This window comes from Ostrinia nubilalis, chromosome 2 (genome assembly GCF_963855985.1).
Source record: "Ostrinia nubilalis chromosome 2, ilOstNubi1.1, whole genome shotgun sequence".
Classification (NCBI taxonomy): Eukaryota; Metazoa; Arthropoda; class Insecta; order Lepidoptera; family Crambidae; genus Ostrinia; species Ostrinia nubilalis.
The window spans coordinates 4,329,994-4,349,080 of NC_087089.1; the positions used below are offsets into that span (position 1 = coordinate 4,329,994).

A 19,087-nucleotide genomic window follows, 5' to 3' on the forward strand; every position below is an offset into this window, starting at 1 on the left:
ACATTTGCTGTATAAAATAGTCGATGTTAATACGGAGCGCATCCTAGCCCGACTGAAAACAATTTGAAATTCACGCAGGATAAAACCAAAAAACGATGATTGTAGTCGAGTATTGCATAAAAGCCTTCAGTTCAAGGCTTTAAAACAGTTGATCTGTTATTTTTTATCTTTTCTATCCTCATTTAGGCACTCAAGTCGTAGAATTTAATATAAATATTCGATCAAGGAAGAAGTTGCTTTCTTATAAATGTATTAAGCTAGATAACTTACCACCATCAGGTGCAAGCAACACCATCGGTTCCAGTGAATCGTCTACTTCCATAAACTGGTTCTCTTGTTGTTCGTCGCGATTCGTGCTGAAGTCTGTTTCGGAGACCACCGCCTCGGTTATGGAGCTGGTCGGCTGGGCTGTGGTTACTGATGACCCAGCACCTAATAAGTAATTATGTAATTTACTGTCTTAGTTTTATTGCAGCAAGCAAGGAAATCATGAATTTACAGTCGTGGCCCTACCCAACACAAATCATCAGATTTATCATTTAACCTTCGGCATATTTGGTACTTCAATTTCTCTTCTATTCTTGACCAAACCTTCGAGAGAAAATGTTAGATTTAGGTGTCATTGTATACTCGAGATACATACCAGGAGTATTGGGTGGCGATGGGATGTATACGCGACGCCTCTTGACACGCGGTCGCAGAACTCTCATGAGTGCGGCCTTGGCGCCGAAGCTTATGCTTTGGTCTTCGGCCAATAACAGCGATAGATAGATTTGATTCCCGAATTCAACCTGTAGGGAGACAATAATGGGATTATTAATTGTGCGTAAGGATAATATAGAGGGCAATTTTTAGTGTCATACAAAAGATTGTCTGTATTGTTGAATGGGCTAGCTCGCGTAATTATATTGCTGTCGCGCTCGCACACTCACTGCGGGCGTCCGTCGCACAGTCGCGAGAGCAATATAATTACGCGCGAGCAATAAGGATGGGTAGCTTGGGGTCATTGGACAAAATTCTACGTGCTCACAGACCGGGCTTTACCAATATTACTGGGGTATACTCACGCATTCCGGGTCAGCGTGTAACTGGAACGCGTGCACGGTGTCTGCTAACGCGTGCAATGTGTGCTCAGCGTGTCTCAGCCCATACTGCAGGATGCCAGGCGGGCCAGCGCCGCTCTTACACCCAGCTAACCGCCAAAGTACGGTGGTAAGTAGAGCGCATAGATGCGGCTCGCGCTCGTCCTGTTGCTGCTGTTGGAGCTGATCCAGCCGCCAGAATATTGACCAGTCGCCTGCAAACGAAATATAGATGAAGAAGTAACGAACTATGGGTTGAGTTGCGGTGCTTAACCAGGACACAGAATAAAAAAACATACAGTACTTCGCATATCTACCGTGGGGATTACAGAAATTTGTAACTTCTTGACGAAAAGTGACCACTGACCACGCGTTCTTTTTGGTCGCTATTGGGGGAATGGTGACCTTTTATGACCTTATTAGGGCCCTAAAACTCGCACGAGCGCATTCAAGCGTGTCTGTGTCGAAAAATAGTATGAGTAGTGCAATGTGGCGTGAACGCATGTGTCGGGTTTCCATACGCGCGAGGGGCATTCGCAAGCCTCGTGCTTTCATTAATAGGCGACTGTACGTTACGAGTGGCCTTAGCAGCGTAGTAGGCCTGCATCGGACGTCCGTAGCGGGCACCCGTTTAGGCCCTAAAATGACTCAATTTAAGAATACTGACCATTGGCCGGACGCGGCGGCGCGGGCGCCGTGAAGGTGACGAGGTTGTGCGGGCGCGCCACGGCCACGCCGCGCGCTAGTAGCACCAGCCGGAAGTACGCCTCGGGGTCGATGTTGCGCGCGTCCGCCGTGTCTCGTAGCTCCTTCAGAGACGTGCACACGTACTTCAGGATCGCTTGGTCCTGGAAAACAAATGAAGGTGAATTAATCGTAAATTTTTTGTCCGTCAATTTTAATTTTAAAAAATATTGGACACATATATTTTTAATTGTCAATCAAACAAATAATTACAAAGTTACAGTGCGTTGAAGTTCCGCGCGACGTCATAAAGTGCTGCACTTTTACGCACTCACTGACGTCACGGGCCTTTTCTTTAGAACTTTGGCACGCTTTATCTCTACATTTTCATTAGTTTTAAAAAGTGAAAAATACGTGTCGAGTAGTTTTTGATAAGCTAACTGACGGACTAATTAAAACTCTTGCTTTTTTACCCAGGAAACATCCCTATTGACATTCAAGACAAAGTTACATCATTCGTTCGTACGTTTCAGCCAAATGACGTCCATTGCTGGACAAAGGCCTCCCCCAAGGTTTTCCACAATGAACGGTCTTGCGCTGCCCGCATCCAGGCTCCTCCCGCGACCTTTACCAGATCGTCGGTCCACCTTGTAGGAGGCCCGCCTAAAGTTACATAGTATGTCCTAAATCCAATCCATCTTTAACAAAATATAAATATAAAATTGGTTCAATGATTTTGTGGTGTAAAAATAACTTAATCAAACAATTTTAATGTGGATACGGAATTCCCAGAATTTCTTTTGGCTGTTTATTATCTATGAATCAAACGTCATTTCACTGAAAGGTTCTAAAGACTAGACCATAAATAAGCAATATTCACCTTGTATTGATGATAGTAGTTGTGATGCAGCGCTCTCAGCAAGCACTGCACTCGCGCATGCAAGTGCGCACTAGCTGGCGCGCATAGTAAGTTCTTAGCGGCTTCACCGCCTCCGTCTACCATTACCACGGGCGGATTAGCTGGGTTCGAGTTAGCTCCAGCGCCTAACTCAAGCGCTTCAAGCGCTGCGCACGCCAGACGCTCGAGGGAACTCGGCTTCCAAGCGCCGTTGCTTCCTTCGGCCTCCTGGTGATAGGATTGCATTATTTTCTACTATCAAATACTTATTGTGTATGATAGTGATATCAATTTTAATAAAATGATATTTATTACAAGTGTAAGTTATAGAAACTTACAGTAGCCACCTTGCTAGATGACGGGCACGCTGATGGATCTTCGTTTTCTTCGGGCCATCCGAATTGTTCTTTGTTCTTGCCGTAAACCTAAAACGAATAGAAAACTCGTTAAAAACAGGTGACTCTGAAATTATTTCACAATCTGAATATAAAGTCAGAAACATACCTTCACAGAATCTACCATAGTGACTCCATCTGGGTCTTGCGATGGTCCAAAGTTTATGGTCAACTTTTTGTCCGAGTTCAGGGATTCCTCGCGCGTTAGAGGAATATCAAACCAGCGGTTACGAACCACTATGGTTTGAACCGTTCTGCCATAAATCTAAAAAAATAAACAAATAAGTAATAAATTCCAATGTCATAAATATTAACCGATATAAGAATATATGACTAAAATGTACCTCAACATAAGAAGGAGTGCGGGCTACGTCTTGGCTTCCAAGCAACACTCTTATGCCGCAAATCACCATATTGGGATCAGAGTTTACCACCTCCATGGTGAAGCCACTCATTTTAGTTGACACGACGTATAAGCCTGAAACCACATAATTAGTTGATAATACGTCATAGTGTCTCAGCTACACTACGCACTTCGACGAAGTATCGAAGCTACCCGAGTAGTGTAGATAGGACGACACCACGACGACACTTAGTGTTCAAACTGTATAACGCTTCCGCTTCCGCTAACGGGCATGAGATGCATGAAGTCAGATGAGGCGATTCTCCTCGAAGCGAAGTAAAGCGCGTGTCCACACTACCTATCTTACATCTATTAACTTCTCTGCGAAATTCGTGGTGTTAACTCGAAATTCGAAGCAATCATATATCGTCTGAAAGGAAAAAACCTTTTCAAAAGCCAAACTTACCGGTAGTGTTCAGACGGTGCTTGATTTGGGCGGTGTTGTACACCTGCAAGAGGTCATTACCGCCGAATTCGATGTCGGTCATCGCTACGCAATGCTCGAAGAAGTCGATCGGGAACTGTGGCGTGCCGTTTGAGTTCGATTTTGTGGTGGCCTAATAAAAATGTATGATGAAGGATTATTGTAGAAATGTGGATTACAGTAACAATTCATTTGAGAAATGAAAGACACCAATATTTTTAGCAAATTTTAGTTTCATCGCAAGCTGTCTTAAATTGACTTCAAACAATTTATTTCTGAAGAGTCCCAGTTTGACAGGAGGGCGTTACTATCAATATTCGGTTATTAGTTCAGATATTTGCCACGTTGGACAACACTGAACTGTTCCTTAGCCTGAGTTGCACCAACTTACTTTGATCGTAACTATGACAATAATCGGTGTTATTGTATGGAGTTTGACAGATTTCTGATGTTTGTTAAAGTCAAAATAAGATGGTGCAACTCTGCCTTAGAGTTATGACATTTACAGGAGGGCGTTACTATCAAATTGGGCGATTAGTTCAGATTTTTGTCACTTGACGGTTCAGAATCGACCTTACCTGTTGCGCCTTGCCCTTGGCATGGTGTGTGAGCAGTCGCGGGCGCCTCCTAGGCGCGTGCGTCGGCTGTATAGCGGGCGCGAGCCAGTAGCCGGTATGTTCGCCGCTCGCGGCGTACATTCGCAGGCTACCGTCCTCGCAGAGAAGGATCAGCGTGCTCTTCTGCTCGCCGCCGCCGCCGCACCAGTGGCGGACCGCGACCATGTCGGTTATCTTGGCTTTGGCTGGCACAACCTGAGGTGAAAAGATGTGGGTTAAAAACTTAGTGTGAAGTATTTTCTGATTCATGAGAGAGTGTGGGGTCAGAGGCATATGATGTTAGTTTTTTTTTTCCGCGCGTCGGAGCGCATCGGAGCGCACTTACACGGCCGTAAAGAAAATAGTATTTTATTAACAGTTCTTAGAGTCGTAATTGCCTACAACTGATTAACTGACATTTCAATCCGGACGGATGCGCGAGCATGCGTCGGAAGCCGGTCGGCTCCGAGCGTATTCCAGCAGATACGCACGCATTCCACCGCATTTTTGGCCGAACGGACGCTGCGCTGCGCGCCGACTCACACCGGTCAATGTGAATCCTGCCTAAGGCGCCAAGGAGTTTCTCACGCTGTCTGTGGATCGTACCTTGATCTCCTGCACGTAGATGTTGTTGGGCGTGAGCATGAGCACGACGGGGTTGTTGGAGGCCTGCATGACGGCGGTGACGAGCCCAGGGTGGCCGGGCACCTCGGCCCACTGGCAGAGGGATGCAGGCCCTGCTTGCCGCCGCATTCGTCACCTTCTGAAGCCCTACAAGTGTTGCCGACGGCACCAGTGTGGACGCACCTTGATCTCCTGCACGTAGATGTTGTTGGGCGTGAGCATGAGCACGACGGGGTTGTTGGAGGCCTGCATGACGGCGGTGACGAGCCCAGGGTGGCCGGGCACCTCGGCCCACTGGCAGAGGGATGCAGGCCCTGCTTGCCGCCGCATTCGTCACCTTCTGAAGCCCTACAAGTGTTGCCGACGGCACCAGTGTGGACGCACCTTGATCTCCTGCACGTAGATGTTGTTGGGCGTGAGCATGAGCACGACGGGGTTGTTGGAGGCCTGCATGACGGCGGTGACGAGCCCAGGGTGGCCGGGCACCTCGGCCCACTGGCAGAGGGATGCAGGCCCTGCTTGCCGCCGCATTCGTCACCTTCTGAAGCCCTACAAGTGTTGCCGACGGCACCAGTGTGGACGCACCTTGATCTCCTGCACGTAGATGTTGTTGGGCGTGAGCATGAGCACGACGGGGTTGTTGGAGGCCTGCATGACGGCGGTGACGAGCCCAGGGTGGCCGGGCACCTCGGCCCACTGGCAGAGGGATGCAGGCCCTGCTTGCCGCCGCATTCGTCACCTTCTGAAGCCCTACAAGTGTTGCCGACGGCACCAGTGTGGACGCACCTTGATCTCCTGCACGTAGATGTTGTTGGGCGTGAGCATGAGCACGACGGGGTTGTTGGAGGCCTGCATGACGGCGGTGACGAGCCCAGGGTGGCCGGGCACCTCGGCCCACTGGCAGAGGGATGCAGGCCCTGCTTGCCGCCGCATTCGTCACCTTCTGAAGCCCTACAAGTGTTGCCGACGGCACCAGTGTGGACGCACCTTGATCTCCTGCACGTAGATGTTGTTGGGCGTGAGCATGAGCACGACGGGGTTGTTGGAGGCCTGCATGACGGCGGTGACGAGCCCAGGGTGGCCGGGCACCTCGGCCCACTGGCAGAGGGATGCAGGCCCTGCTTGCCGCCGCATTCGTCACCTTCTGAAGCCCTACAAGTGTTGCCGACGGCACCAGTGTGGACGCACCTTGATCTCCTGCACGTAGATGTTGTTGGGCGTGAGCATGAGCACGACGGGGTTGTTGGAGGCCTGCATGACGGCGGTGACGAGCCCAGGGTGGCCGGGCACCTCGGCCCACTGGCAGAGGGATGCAGGCCCTGCTTGCCGCCGCATTCGTCACCTTCTGAAGCCCTACAAGTGTTGCCGACGGCACCAGTGTGGACGCACCTTGATCTCCTGCACGTAGATGTTGTTGGGCGTGAGCATGAGCACGACGGGGTTGTTGGAGGCCTGCATGACGGCGGTGACGAGCCCAGGGTGGCCGGGCACCTCGGCCCACTGGCAGAGGGATGCAGGCCCTGCTTGCCGCCGCATTCGTCACCTTCTGAAGCCCTACAAGTGTTGCCGACGGCACCAGTGTGGACGCACCTTGATCTCCTGCACGTAGATGTTGTTGGGCGTGAGCATGAGCACGACGGGGTTGTTGGAGGCCTGCATGACGGCGGTGACGAGCCCAGGGTGGCCGGGCACCTCGGCCCACTGGCAGAGGGATGCAGGCCCTGCTTGCCGCCGCATTCGTCACCTTCTGAAGCCCTACAAGTGTTGCCGACGGCACCAGTGTGGACGCACCTTGATCTCCTGCACGTAGATGTTGTTGGGCGTGAGCATGAGCACGACGGGGTTGTTGGAGGCCTGCATGACGGCGGTGACGAGCCCAGGGTGGCCGGGCACCTCGGCCCACTGGCAGAGGGATTGCACGCCGCCCTGCTTGCCGCCGCGGCCGCCACCTTCTTTCTGTGTCGCTAACGCTGATAGCGTTATCATTGCTGTGCCTATGGACGGTGTAATACATTGAAAAACATGAACGAAATTACGTAAACAAATAAACAAGTTCCGCTTCCAGAACAGTAATGAGTTTGTTACATTTAGTTTTCGACATTCTATTGACAATCGGCCAATGCGCTCTTGTGGCGAGTAAGGTATAAAGGAGACAATTAAACATCTTAGCTATGAAACAGATTATTTTATCAGTATACGTACACGAAATATGTATGTAATGTTGTTGGTATACCGTAATAAATAAATAAATAAATAAATATAATCATCAATGGTTCTTACCTTTGACGCTGTCTTCGACCGTGTTCAGAGGAGCCAAAAAGCTCTTGCCTTGAGCGTACGAGAAGAAGAGCATCTTCAAAGTGTGCGAGTAGTAGATGGAAACCCCGCCGCCTCCCACCAATCCGGCGACATCCTATAAATAACACATTATATTAAAGACAGTTGTTAGACTTAAGGCTTCCACAGACCAAACGCGGGTCAAAAGCAGTGCGGGTCAGTTGCGGCGCGGCAGTAGGCACACTGAAGGCAGCGGCAGTTTCAAAGCAGTTGCAACTAGCAACGCGGGCGGTTGTCAAAAAATTCAATATTCGAAAACCGCTTTCAACGCACTGCTACCGCCCTGCCGCCGGTGTGTCATGTTAATATGGCCGCCATCGTAATACAACAGCGCGGGCCCGCGCTCGCGCCGCTTCTGTCCCGCTCCCGCGCCGCCTGGTTTGTCGTTCGGCAGTTGCAGTGCGGCGCGGCGCAGTGCGGTTGGAGCGCGGGCCCGCGTTCAAATTTGGTGTGACACACTTCAAAGAGTTTCTCAAATTACAACTTGCGCGGGCCCGCATTCAAACTGCGCTGCTACTGCCCCGCGTTTGGTCTGCTGAAGCCTTTAAGCCTAGGATACACGTTGATAAACAGTCCCCCAGTGGGATAACAATTTCCTATCACCTTGTAATTTTGCCCAGAGTCATGCACAATAATTATGTTGCGACGCATTTACGTGTTGCGAGACATGTCTCTAGGACATTCCACTTAGGCCGGCAATACACAGACCGCTTGAAGCAGTCAGGGTCGACAGCTTCAAGCTGTCGACCGCCCGAATCAGTCGCAACTGCTCGAGCGGTTCGTGCATGTGCGTCCATAGAACTCTGCAGTTCACTGTGCAGTCGACAGGTTCAAGCTGTCCGTGTATGGAGGGTCTTAGATATTACGTAACCGTAACACATAGTTATTATTTTACCTACTATAATTACTTAGTACTTACTAGTGCCCAACACTTACAAATAATGTTGACTAAAGACATCGAACACCTTCAAACGGTTTTGTGTAAAATTTATTACGACCATCACACCAAGGTAAATCTTGAGGCATTTTATGTAGTGTTAATTGGTGCAAAATTGCAATTTTCTGTGGCACTGTACTTGTACGTCACATCTGTATCTCACCTGTATCTCTGGGTGAAGAACTTCCAGAGTGTTGGTGACGTAGAAGGTGCCGAGCGTGGCGCGCGACTCCTCGCTCATGGGCTGCCAGTAAATATGCCCTGCTGAGCTCATGCACAGCATGTGCATAATGCCGTCCTGGTTCACGAACGTCACGTCGCGCACCTGGAGACAAAACATTAATCTCTATGTAAAATGCCTTATGGTTGATATTAGATGAATCAATGAGGACAATGAGTCCATTTGCGCTGAACAGTTGGTGCGTCGATTAGTGAGCATTAAATGTAGCTTCAATGAAAATGAAAAATCTTTATTCAATTTAGGTAACATTTGGCACTTTTGACAAGCATTAAGAGCCATTTCACAAATATTTCCGCGCGAATTTAGGTAAAAGCTGTCAACGCAACGTCAAAAGAGTAAAAAGAACGCTGAAATGGACAAAAAAATCTTGAGCCGTGACCGTATTAAGACTTGATTTAAGTTATTAATTTTAAGGTAGAATGAGGTATTCAAACTTGACAAATTAATTTAAATTTTTAATAGAGTTTATTAAGTCTTTTATATTTCGATTCATAATGAAAAACGAATAGGTATAATAATGTAAAATATATATTTAGTACAAAATAAAGACAGTCACATAGTGAAAAAAAAAATCTGCCCCCTTACAGCTCCATCATCGGACCCTGGATACGAATAATGAAACACGAATAGGTATAATATGTAAAATATATATTAAGTACAAAATAAAAGACAGTCACATAGTGAAAAAAAAATCTGCTCCCTTACAGCTCCATCATCGGACCCTGGATACGAAATATTCGTCAAGGCGAATCACACAAGCCCAAACTCCATAGGGTTTCTATTGTTTTGTTACGGAGGTGGCCATTGCATCTCCTCCAGATCCATTATCAGACAGAGCTAAGAAATAAATAAATAAATATTATTATAAGTAAACAAATAACTAAAATAATTCATCTTACTATCTTACTTCTTACTAGTCCTACTAATATTATAAATACGAAAGTTTGTGTGGATGTCTGGATGTTTGTTACACTTTCACGCAAAAACTGCTGAACAGATTTTGATTAAACTTTACAGTACAGTACAGCAGTACTAGGCAGTCTGTGTTCAACTATCACTCGGGTCGGACGTTCCTATCGCAAGACCTTTGGTTCACTCAGTTCCGAAACGACTCTAGTGCTGTGTGTAATTATTTTCGTGAATACACTGAATTTATTAATTTCTACGAGTGGATTTCATTTTGCCTGAGACCTACGCCATGAACCCTGAACCAGAAGACCCTGTCGCCAGCGACAGCGACGCTCATCCATCCCTGGCGTCGACCAGAATAACAATGTAAGGCTATAATTTATGACGATCTGTGGCAAACTAAATTTCAAGCGGGTGAAGCCGCGGGCAATACTACATAATAATATTTCATACTAGCTTTTTGCCCGCGACTTCTTCTGCGATGAAGTGGAAAATGGTTCTAATAGAATTAAAATATTCTAAGAAAATTAATTTTGTTAAATGATTATATTTTTTGATATAAAATCTACAAATTATTATGTTTAAATATTTGAATACTTACAAAATTATGAGATCTTTCTAAAACAAAATTAAAACACTACACCTGCCGCAGATTTCTTTGTAAACAATGTTTTTTTGTTTTTCCTTCAGGTGCTAAAATCACCAGGCTATTGTGTGCGCATACTCTGGAGTATTCCACATACAACTGGTCGTCGGAGAAGCATAGATTTCCATTAAGTCTACTCCCGCTACCATATGGAACCCCGCTAAAACTCGTGAGGGCGCCAACACTTGCTTTTGTATCGAAAATTAGTATGAGCAGCTGCGCACGCGGTTGCCCGTTGCAGGCTCTATGCAACCACACTATTTTACCTAAGCATGAGATGGGAAACTGCACTCTCTTGAATTCTCTTGAATTTGATGGTGTTAGGGGAATCCTAGGAATGAATACAGACTTTCCAATGGAATCTCCTCATCAATATTGCGAAATTGCGAGTTTCAATGCAATGTTACGTTTTCATTTGTTATTTTATTGTAATCTGACCTTGATTTTTCAAACACGTGTCAAAATAAAAAAATAATTCAAATCAAAAGTACTAAGGAATAATTCATTGATATCAACTTAGAAACAAGCACAGATCACAGAAACTAAAGGGAAATGTGACAAGGGACAAATTGGAACATATTGCTTGTGAAAGCAATGATGACAGTAGCGACGTCATTATGTAAACAGTTTATATTGCTTGCATAGTACTAAAGATTATTCGAACGTTGAATACTGATACCGCAGTGGATAATGAGCACATAATTTGATTTCTTTGTGTGTGTGAATTTCTAATACGACACTGAGTTTCGAACTCAGCGCATTACTTAGCATCTCTCTATATTTCTATGGAACCAAGTTATCTCCAAAATAACATTCCACACCTTTTTAACCTAGTCAGGTAATCATTTTAATAAAATACGAAGCACGTCATCTATCAATAGGATATATGTATATTTTAGAAGTTAATAAATTATGCATAAAATATAAACACTTTAGAAGTTTAGTTAAATCGTAGAATTTCTGAAAAACAAGTACTAAAATCGTACTGAAAAAAAAGTATTAATAATATGTTATCTAATTTATTTATTAAACGTCGAATTTTATCAAAGACTTTGGACTAGTTTTTGAAAATATTTTATAGCCTACAGAGAAAATAATTAGGATTCTAAATCGTGAAAGAATTTTTTTCGGAGCCTATTGCCTCCAAACAAACAAACAAACAATTAAATCTTTCCTCTTTTATTAGTATAGATTTAACAACAAAGCTTCGATCTCGAAACAAAACGCTTCTTTTTCTTCTTCACGAAACAAAACTCAAAGCGGACAAATAAATAAACAAATCTTTGGACAATTTCACAGCGCCATCTAGTCCAAAAGTAGGCAACCAATATGCTTGTGTTAAGGGTGCTAGCATAATGGATATACTTTTTTATAATTTATTTATTAAATTAAATACATGGTACCTACATATTATACATAGTTACACCCAAATCCGTCAAAGAAATTAAAATTCATCATTTCAATTTCTGCTCGGCCGGCCGACTCGAAACAGCCTCTCGGCATAGTATCAAATGTATTTGGTCGCCGTACAAACCACCGCTTTACGACACGAACGCACGTAAACGTCACGGCGGGAAAAATGACACAGGTCCTGCCTTGACGGGCGCTCGCGCCATACTAATCGATGTCGGCTTGCGCATTGTAATTTATACTGATATTCACATCAATATTTTGACAAAGTGGTTACTAATATTTAAACAATAACTGTAGAAATCAATTCTACAATGAATATTCTTTATTTTGGGATACTTTTATTGCAGTTATTGCTGTGTTTTTAAACCAAAAACCACGATCAAAATGTGACGTTAATCTTCAAATTTGCCAAATTATTTTTAGATTTTACTCAATAATGGTAATGAAATTCAAGAATCTATTTCATTAATGGACTACAAGAATATATGTCCGATGATTACTATATATTTTTAAGCTTATTATATGAGCATAAATAATAGATACAGGACTTTGAAAATGAGTCTGCGGCAATTTTTCCGTAAAATGGTTGTGGGAGATGGGGCACTGTGAATTAAGCAAAAGAGTTTTAGTAAATCCGTTTCATTAATGGTCAACATCAAGGATTGACCTATCTTTCGCAGTTATTAAATAATCTCTGGGTGTTGCTTAAGATAGTAATTCATGCTTCCAAAATCTTAGAAATTCGCACGAAAATGTAAAATGGCTCTTAATAGCTCTGAAGTTATAGTCACTTTTTCCCTAAACTAAATATACTATTTATTGAATTAAAATCAACTAAAAATATAAATCGGAAGTTGTTCGAATAAAAAAAATCTAAATGACAAAATATTCCACAGAGATTTGCATTACTGACCTTTCCACTAGGCACCAAGAAGTGGTGCATGGGGTTGTTCAAGTCCTTGCTGAGGTCGAATATCTTGACAAAGTCTGACGTCACGAGCGCCAGCTGCGTCTGCGAGCCGGGCAGCCAGATCGCCTTGATCACGTAGTTGTTGCCTTCCAAAGCTGTATTTAGGACTAGGTGGTCTGCTACTGCACCTATTTGAAGAAGTTTTGATGCTTTAGAAGTTTATTTAAGCTGTTTTATTGACTTTGAGACAAGCCTAGAATAAACGATCATAAGAGGTGCAAGTTTCGTATAAAAAATTATTGTAAAAATTACTAATTGAAAGCAGATTAGAAATGTTGGTATTTGAGTTTTGAAAAGAAAATAATTTTAAATCACATGTCATGAGATTGGGGTGTATCAACGAACGTAGCCCAAAATTCGATTAAATGTCAGCCATACATTCGAGGCTTTTGCTTAGTTGAATGAAGACAGAACCTATGGCGCGGACAACAGCCGCGTCTGCGTCAGCTTGTGTTTCGATGAGTCAGCCTAAGCACCGCCGACAGAGCACTGCGCTTATATCACTGTCGCAATGGGATCTCCTGTAATGACAGTGAAATGTTGTTATAAATAAATAAATATTCTCAAGTGTCACTCACCGCCGCTGTTGAAAGTGAGCACGTGGCACTCCTTCAGGCCGCAGACAGCCAGCAGGTCCTCGTTCCAAGGGTTGCCGCTCAGGCTGAGCACCGTGAACGGGATCGGAGCGGACGACAGCCGCGTCAACGTCAGCTTGTGCTCCGACGAGTCAGCTTGCTTCAGCATCACCAACAGAGCAGTATATCCTCAAGTATGACTCACCGCCGCTGTTGAAAGTGAGCACGTGGCACTCCTTCAGGCCGCAGACAGCCAGCAGGTCCTCGTTCCAAGGGTTGCCGCTCAGGCTGAGCACCGTGAACGGAATCGGAGCGGACGACAGCCGCGTCAGCGTCAGCTTGTGTTTCGAAGAGTCAGCTTGCTTCAGCAGCGCCGACAGTTGAAGCACTGTGATTTTTCCTACAAATGAAAGGGTAATGTTAGAAGACGAATATGTACATTTTGAGACTCCATATTCTGATGTGCTTTGGTTGGAATCAAATTCATATAAAATAATTAAAAATAGCTTAGATATTGCCGTACCTTTGCGATATACGCTGGTGGTGACCTACCTGAACTCGTTGCTAACAATGTAAAGGAACGTTACAGAGAACCATTCAAAATCGGTGTCGTGCTTATGGATTCACATGATGTGGCCAGTATTGTAATATTTGTCTCTATAAAGGAATACATAAGCCAATCGACACAAGAATACACAATCACAAGCAGGGTCTTAGCAAGATTCTGGAGTGGAAGACACGTATGAAAGCGCAGTGTAGGACGTCCACCCACAAGTTGGACCGACGCGGCGACGACCTCATAAAGGTAGCAGGAAGGCGCTGGATGCAGGCCGCTACCAACCGGTCAATATGGAAATCATTGGGGGAGGCCTAAGTTCAGCAGAAGAACTTCGTCCGACCTGTGGCTGAAATAATGATGTTGACGATGACGTCATACCCTTCTCGTGCGACACGGCGAGGTGCTGGCGGCGGCCCTGCGGCGACGCGAGGCAGCACATGGCCACGCGCCGCAGCTTGTGCGTGGACATCAGCTGGCGGATGGTCTGGCCGCTCTCGCCTGTGTACGACATGCTGACGATGACGTCATACCCTTCTCGTGCGACACGGCGAGGTGCTGGCGGCGGCCCTGCGGCGACGCGAGGCAGCACATGGCCACGCGCCGCAGCTTGTGCGTGGACATCAGCTGGCGGATGGTCTGGCCGCTCTCGCCTGTGTACGACATGCTGACGATGACGTCATACCCTTCTCGTGCGACACGGCGAGGTGCTGGCGGCGGCCCTGCGGCGACGCGAGGCAGCACATGGCCACGCGCCGCAGCTTGTGCGTGGACATCAGCTGGCGGATGGTCTGGCCGCTCTCGCCTGTGTACATGCTGACGATGACGTCATACCCTTCTCGTGCGACACGGCGAGGTGCTGGCGGCGGCCCTGCGGCGACGCGAGGCAGCACATGGCCACGCGCCGCAGCTTGTGCGTGGACATGAGCTGGCGGATGGTCTGGCCGCTCTCGCCTGTGTACGACATGCTGACGATGACGTCATACCCTTCTCGTGCGACACGGCGAGGTGCTGGCGGCGGCCCTGCGGCGACGCGAGGCAGCACATGGCCACGCGCCGCAGCTTGTGCGTGGACATGAGCTGGCGGATGGTCTGGCCGCTCTCGCCTGTGTACGACATGCTGACGATGACGTCATACCCTTCTCGTGCGACACGGCGAGGTGCTGGCGGCGGCCCTGCGGCGACGCGAGGCAGCACATGGCCACGCGCCGCAGCTTGTGCGTGGACATCAGCTGGCGGATGGTCTGGCCGCTCTCGCCTGTGTACATGCTGACGATGACGTCATACCCTTCTCGTGCGACACGGCGAGGTGCTGGCGGCGGCCCTGCGGCGACGCGAGGCAGCACATGGCCACGCGCCGCAGCTTGTGCGTGGACATCAGCTGGCGGATGGTCTGGCCGCTCTCGCCTGTGTACATGCTGACGATGACGTCATACCCTTCTCGTGCGACACGGCGAGGTGCTGGCGGCGGCCCTGCGGCGACGCGAGGCAGCACATGGCCACGCGCCGCAGCTTGTGCGTGGACATGAGCTGGCGGATGGTCTGGCCGCTCTCGCCTGTGTACATGCTGACGATGACGTCATACCCTTCTCGTGCGACACGGCGAGGTGCTGGCGGCGGCCCTGCGGCGACGCGAGGCAGCACATGGCTACGCGCCGCAGCTTGTGCGTGGACATCAGCTGGCGGATGGTCTGGCCGTTCTCGCCAGTGTACGACATGCGCACGTTCTCGAACGCGCCCTCTTGCGAGCCTGTGTGGAAGTAATTCGAAATATTAGGTAGAAGAAAAACACAAGCAACATCACCATTTAAAGTTACCAATAACGATGCACGAGGGCCCCGATTGCGCTAAAAAATTTCAACTGCAACGCGACTGGACGACGAACGATAATCAGCTTTTAACAAATCCGTATCGCGGTGTCGTTTTGACAGCTACTTTCTCTCAAACGCGAGTCACGCTTCACGAACATTTAGCTGTGTTTTAGTAATTTTACTTTTAAAAAAGGCGCTTGAACTTTACCGCGATACCGAATTGCACATCAGCTGGAATTAAATGGAGTGTAGACTGAAGATGAAACGCTAACAAATTGGAGACATTACAAATTAGCGCAATCGGGGCCCAGTTCTGAGACGTAACGCGCACACAGCCTCACGAAAAACACTCAGCGAAAAAAAAAGACGCCAATTTCCGGCATTGTCTTTTCGTAGCACTTATAACTCATAGCAATAGACTACAATCCACATACCCAGCGTAGGCAGCATCAGGCTGTCAGTGTGCATGTACTTCTTCTCGCCCAAGTGCAGCTGGGCGCGTCCGTGGGCGCCGGTGGGCGCGGCGCGCTCTTAATACTGATAGCAATAGAGACTATAATCCAACACATACCCAGCGTAGGCAGCATCAGGCTGTCAGTGTGCGTGAACTTCTCGTCCAAGTGCAGATGCGCGAGCGCTCGCTACCGAAGATATCCCGGACGTCAGTCTGTACGAGATTAGAATGGCTCTCAAACAGCTGAAGAACAACAAGGCACCGGGTGATGATGGAATCACGGCTGAGCTTTTGAAGGCAGGCGGAACGCCGGTACTGAGGGCTCTTCAGAAGCTGTTCAATTCCGTCACCCTCGAAGGAAAAACGCCTACGACATGGCACAGAAGTGTGGTGGTACTCTTCTTCAAAAAAGGTGACAAAACCTTATTGAAGAATTATAGACCCATCTCACTTCTGAGCCATGTCTACAAGCTGTTTTCAAGAGTCATTACGAATCGTCTCGCTCGCAGGCTCGACGACTTCCAGCCTCCCGAACAAGCCGGTTTCCGAAAAGGCTTTAGTACCATAGACCACATACATACGCTAAGGCAGATTATACAGAAGACCGAGGAGTATAATCAACCACTTTGCCTGGCGTTTGTGGATTATGAGAAAGCCTTCGATTCGGTCGAGACCTGGGCAGTGCTACAGTCTCTCCAAAGGTGCCAAATTGACTATCGATATATCGAAGTGTTGAGGGGTTTGTACAAAAACGCCACAATGTCGGTCCGCCTTCAGGATCGGGATTCGAAACCTATCCAGTTGCAGCGAGGGGTAAGACAGGGAGACGTCATATCTCCAAAACTGTTTACCACCGCCCTGGAAGATGTCTTCAAGCTTCTGGACTGGAACGGATTTGGCATAAATATCAACGGCGAGTACATCACCCACCTTCGATTCGCGGACGATATCGTAGTCATGGCTGAGACCTTGGAGGATCTAGGCACAATGCTCGATGGCCTCAGTAGAGCCTCTCAACAAGTGGGCCTCAGAATGAACATGGACAAGACAAAAATCATGTCTAATGTCCGTGTTGCACCCACTCCTCTGAAGGTTGGAGACTCTACACTCGAAGTTGTCGACAATTATGTATACCTGGGACAAACAGTCCAGTTAGGTAGGTCCAACTTCGAGAAAGAGGTCAATCGTCGAATCCAACTCGGATGGGCAGCGTTCGGGAAGCTTCGCCATATACTCATGTCCGAAATACCGCAGTGTCTCAAGACGAAAGTCTTCGAGCAGTGTGTGTTGCCAGTGTTGACATATGGATCCGAAACGTGGTCGCTTACTATGGGCCTCATAAGAAGGCTCAAGGTCACCCAAAGGGCGATGGAGCGGGCTATGCTCGGAGTTTCCCTGCGTGATCGAATCAGAAATGAGGAGATCCGTAGGAGAACCAAAGTAACCGACATAGCTCGCAGAATTGCTAAAATCAAGTGGCAGTGGGCGGGGCACATAGCTCGTAGAGACGATGGCCGTTGGGGCAGGAAAGTTCTCGAGTGGCGACCACGGGCTGGAAAACGTAGCGTGGGCAGGCCTCCTACTAGGTGGACCGACGATCTGGTAAGGGTCGCGGGAAGAGCCTGGATGCGGGCAGCGCAGGACCGTTCATTGTGGAAAACCTTGGGGGAGGCCTTTGTCCAGCAGTGGACGTCATTTGGCTGAAACGAACCCAGCGTAGGCAGCATCAGGCTGTCAGTGTGCGTGAACTTCTTCTCGCCCAAGTGCAGATGCGCGAGCGCTCGCTACGTGGCTCGATGTAAGTGACGTGCGAGCACGCACCTAATACTGATAGCAATAGAGACTATAATCCAAGTCATACCCAGCGTAGGCAGCATCAGGCTGTCAGTGTGCGTGAACTTCTTCTCGCCCAAGTGCAGCTGCGCCAGCGCGCGCTGGGCGCGTCCGTGGGCGCCGGTGGGCGCGGCGCGCTCGCACGCGGCTCGTACTGGCCCGCACAGCGCTTCTAGCAAGCGCTTGACGCGCTCGAGGCAGATGCCCCAGCCGCCGTAGTTCACTAGGTATGAACGGCATCCTGTGAGGGAACCAACATGAAAATGAAATGAAAAAACATTTATTCAGTATCTTTTAAGTTAACATATTGTTGCAAGTGGCTGGGGTCTCCTTTTAAGTATAATACCTGTGTTAGGAGGCCCCGCTCTTTCTTGAAGTTACAGAGATACATAATTATGTTAAACATGCCACAAAACTCACAAGTACCTATTACTAGTACTAGAATAACGCTAGATATCATTGTAGTTTTGGTAACATTCTAAACAAACATATTAAATTATGTCCAATACTGAGATGTGTGCGTTATTTTCTATGCTAAAGAACACTTGCACAAATGAATTCAATTATCTAAAGACAAAACTGCTCTGTGTTCACGTGTGGTGGAATAAACCAGTGGTTCGCTATGCGAAGAGAACAGCATTTTGAGTAAAGACTTTTATAAGAATATCGATTCCATCTGGCTCTTCTCTAAATAAGCTAATTTTTGCGTTTAGATATTTGAAAACATAGATCTTAAAAATTCCCTATTACATTATAGACAGGCACAGTATAGGCTAATATGTTACCATGCAAGCTTCACTTACCTTGTATGTTGGTAGCGAGCACCGGTCGCCTGGGCGGGGCCAGCAAGGCGGCGGGGGCGGGGCTTGAAGGGCGACGTCGCAGCGCGGGCGCGGGCGCCGCCTCCTCTGCTCCGGCGCCGCTAGCTGCGCCGCGAGCGCCGCCTAGCGCCACGGAGCGCTTCACTAACCTTGTATGTTGGTAGCGAGCACCGGGCGCCTGGGCGGGGCCAGTAAGGCGGCGGGGCGGGGCTTGAAGGGCGACGCCGCAGCGATGGTGCAGGCGCCGCTTCCTCTGCTCCAGCGCCGCTACCCGCGCCGCGAGCGCCGCCTAGCGCCACGGAGCGCTTCATTAACCTTGTATGTTGGTAGCGAGCACCGGGCGCCTGGGCGGGGCCAGCAAGGCGGCGGGGGCGGGGCTTGAAGGGCGACGCCGCAGCGAGGGCGCAGGCGCCGCTTCCTCTGCGCCGGCGCCGCTACCCGCGCCGCGAGCGCCGCCTAGCGCCACGGAGCGCTTCAC

The 19,087-nt window shown here is 48.0% G+C and overlaps 1 protein-coding gene across 1 annotated transcript in view; it reads right to left on the reverse strand.

The window, feature by feature from the left end:
* Positions 1-19,087, reverse strand: part of LOC135078229 (E3 ubiquitin-protein ligase UBR4) — an 88,549-nt gene that overhangs the window by 43,426 nt on the left and 26,036 nt on the right. The window contains exons 37-54 of the mRNA XM_063972824.1: positions 18,925-19,065; positions 17,817-18,029; positions 15,276-15,440; positions 13,340-13,534; positions 12,503-12,687; positions 8,544-8,705; positions 7,387-7,519; positions 6,898-7,100; positions 4,465-4,698; positions 3,869-4,019; positions 3,404-3,537; positions 3,169-3,324; positions 3,003-3,089; positions 2,647-2,892; positions 1,750-1,930; positions 1,068-1,297; positions 644-791; positions 271-432 (exon numbers count right to left, since the gene is read on the reverse strand). Coding sequence (XP_063828894.1) covers positions 271-432; positions 644-791; positions 1,068-1,297; positions 1,750-1,930; positions 2,647-2,892; positions 3,003-3,089; positions 3,169-3,324; positions 3,404-3,537; positions 3,869-4,019; positions 4,465-4,698; positions 6,898-7,100; positions 7,387-7,519; positions 8,544-8,705; positions 12,503-12,687; positions 13,340-13,534; positions 15,276-15,440; positions 17,817-18,029; positions 18,925-19,065 — 3,126 coding nt within the window. The remainder of the gene's footprint in view (positions 1-270; positions 433-643; positions 792-1,067; positions 1,298-1,749; positions 1,931-2,646; positions 2,893-3,002; positions 3,090-3,168; positions 3,325-3,403; positions 3,538-3,868; positions 4,020-4,464; positions 4,699-6,897; positions 7,101-7,386; positions 7,520-8,543; positions 8,706-12,502; positions 12,688-13,339; positions 13,535-15,275; positions 15,441-17,816; positions 18,030-18,924; positions 19,066-19,087) is intronic.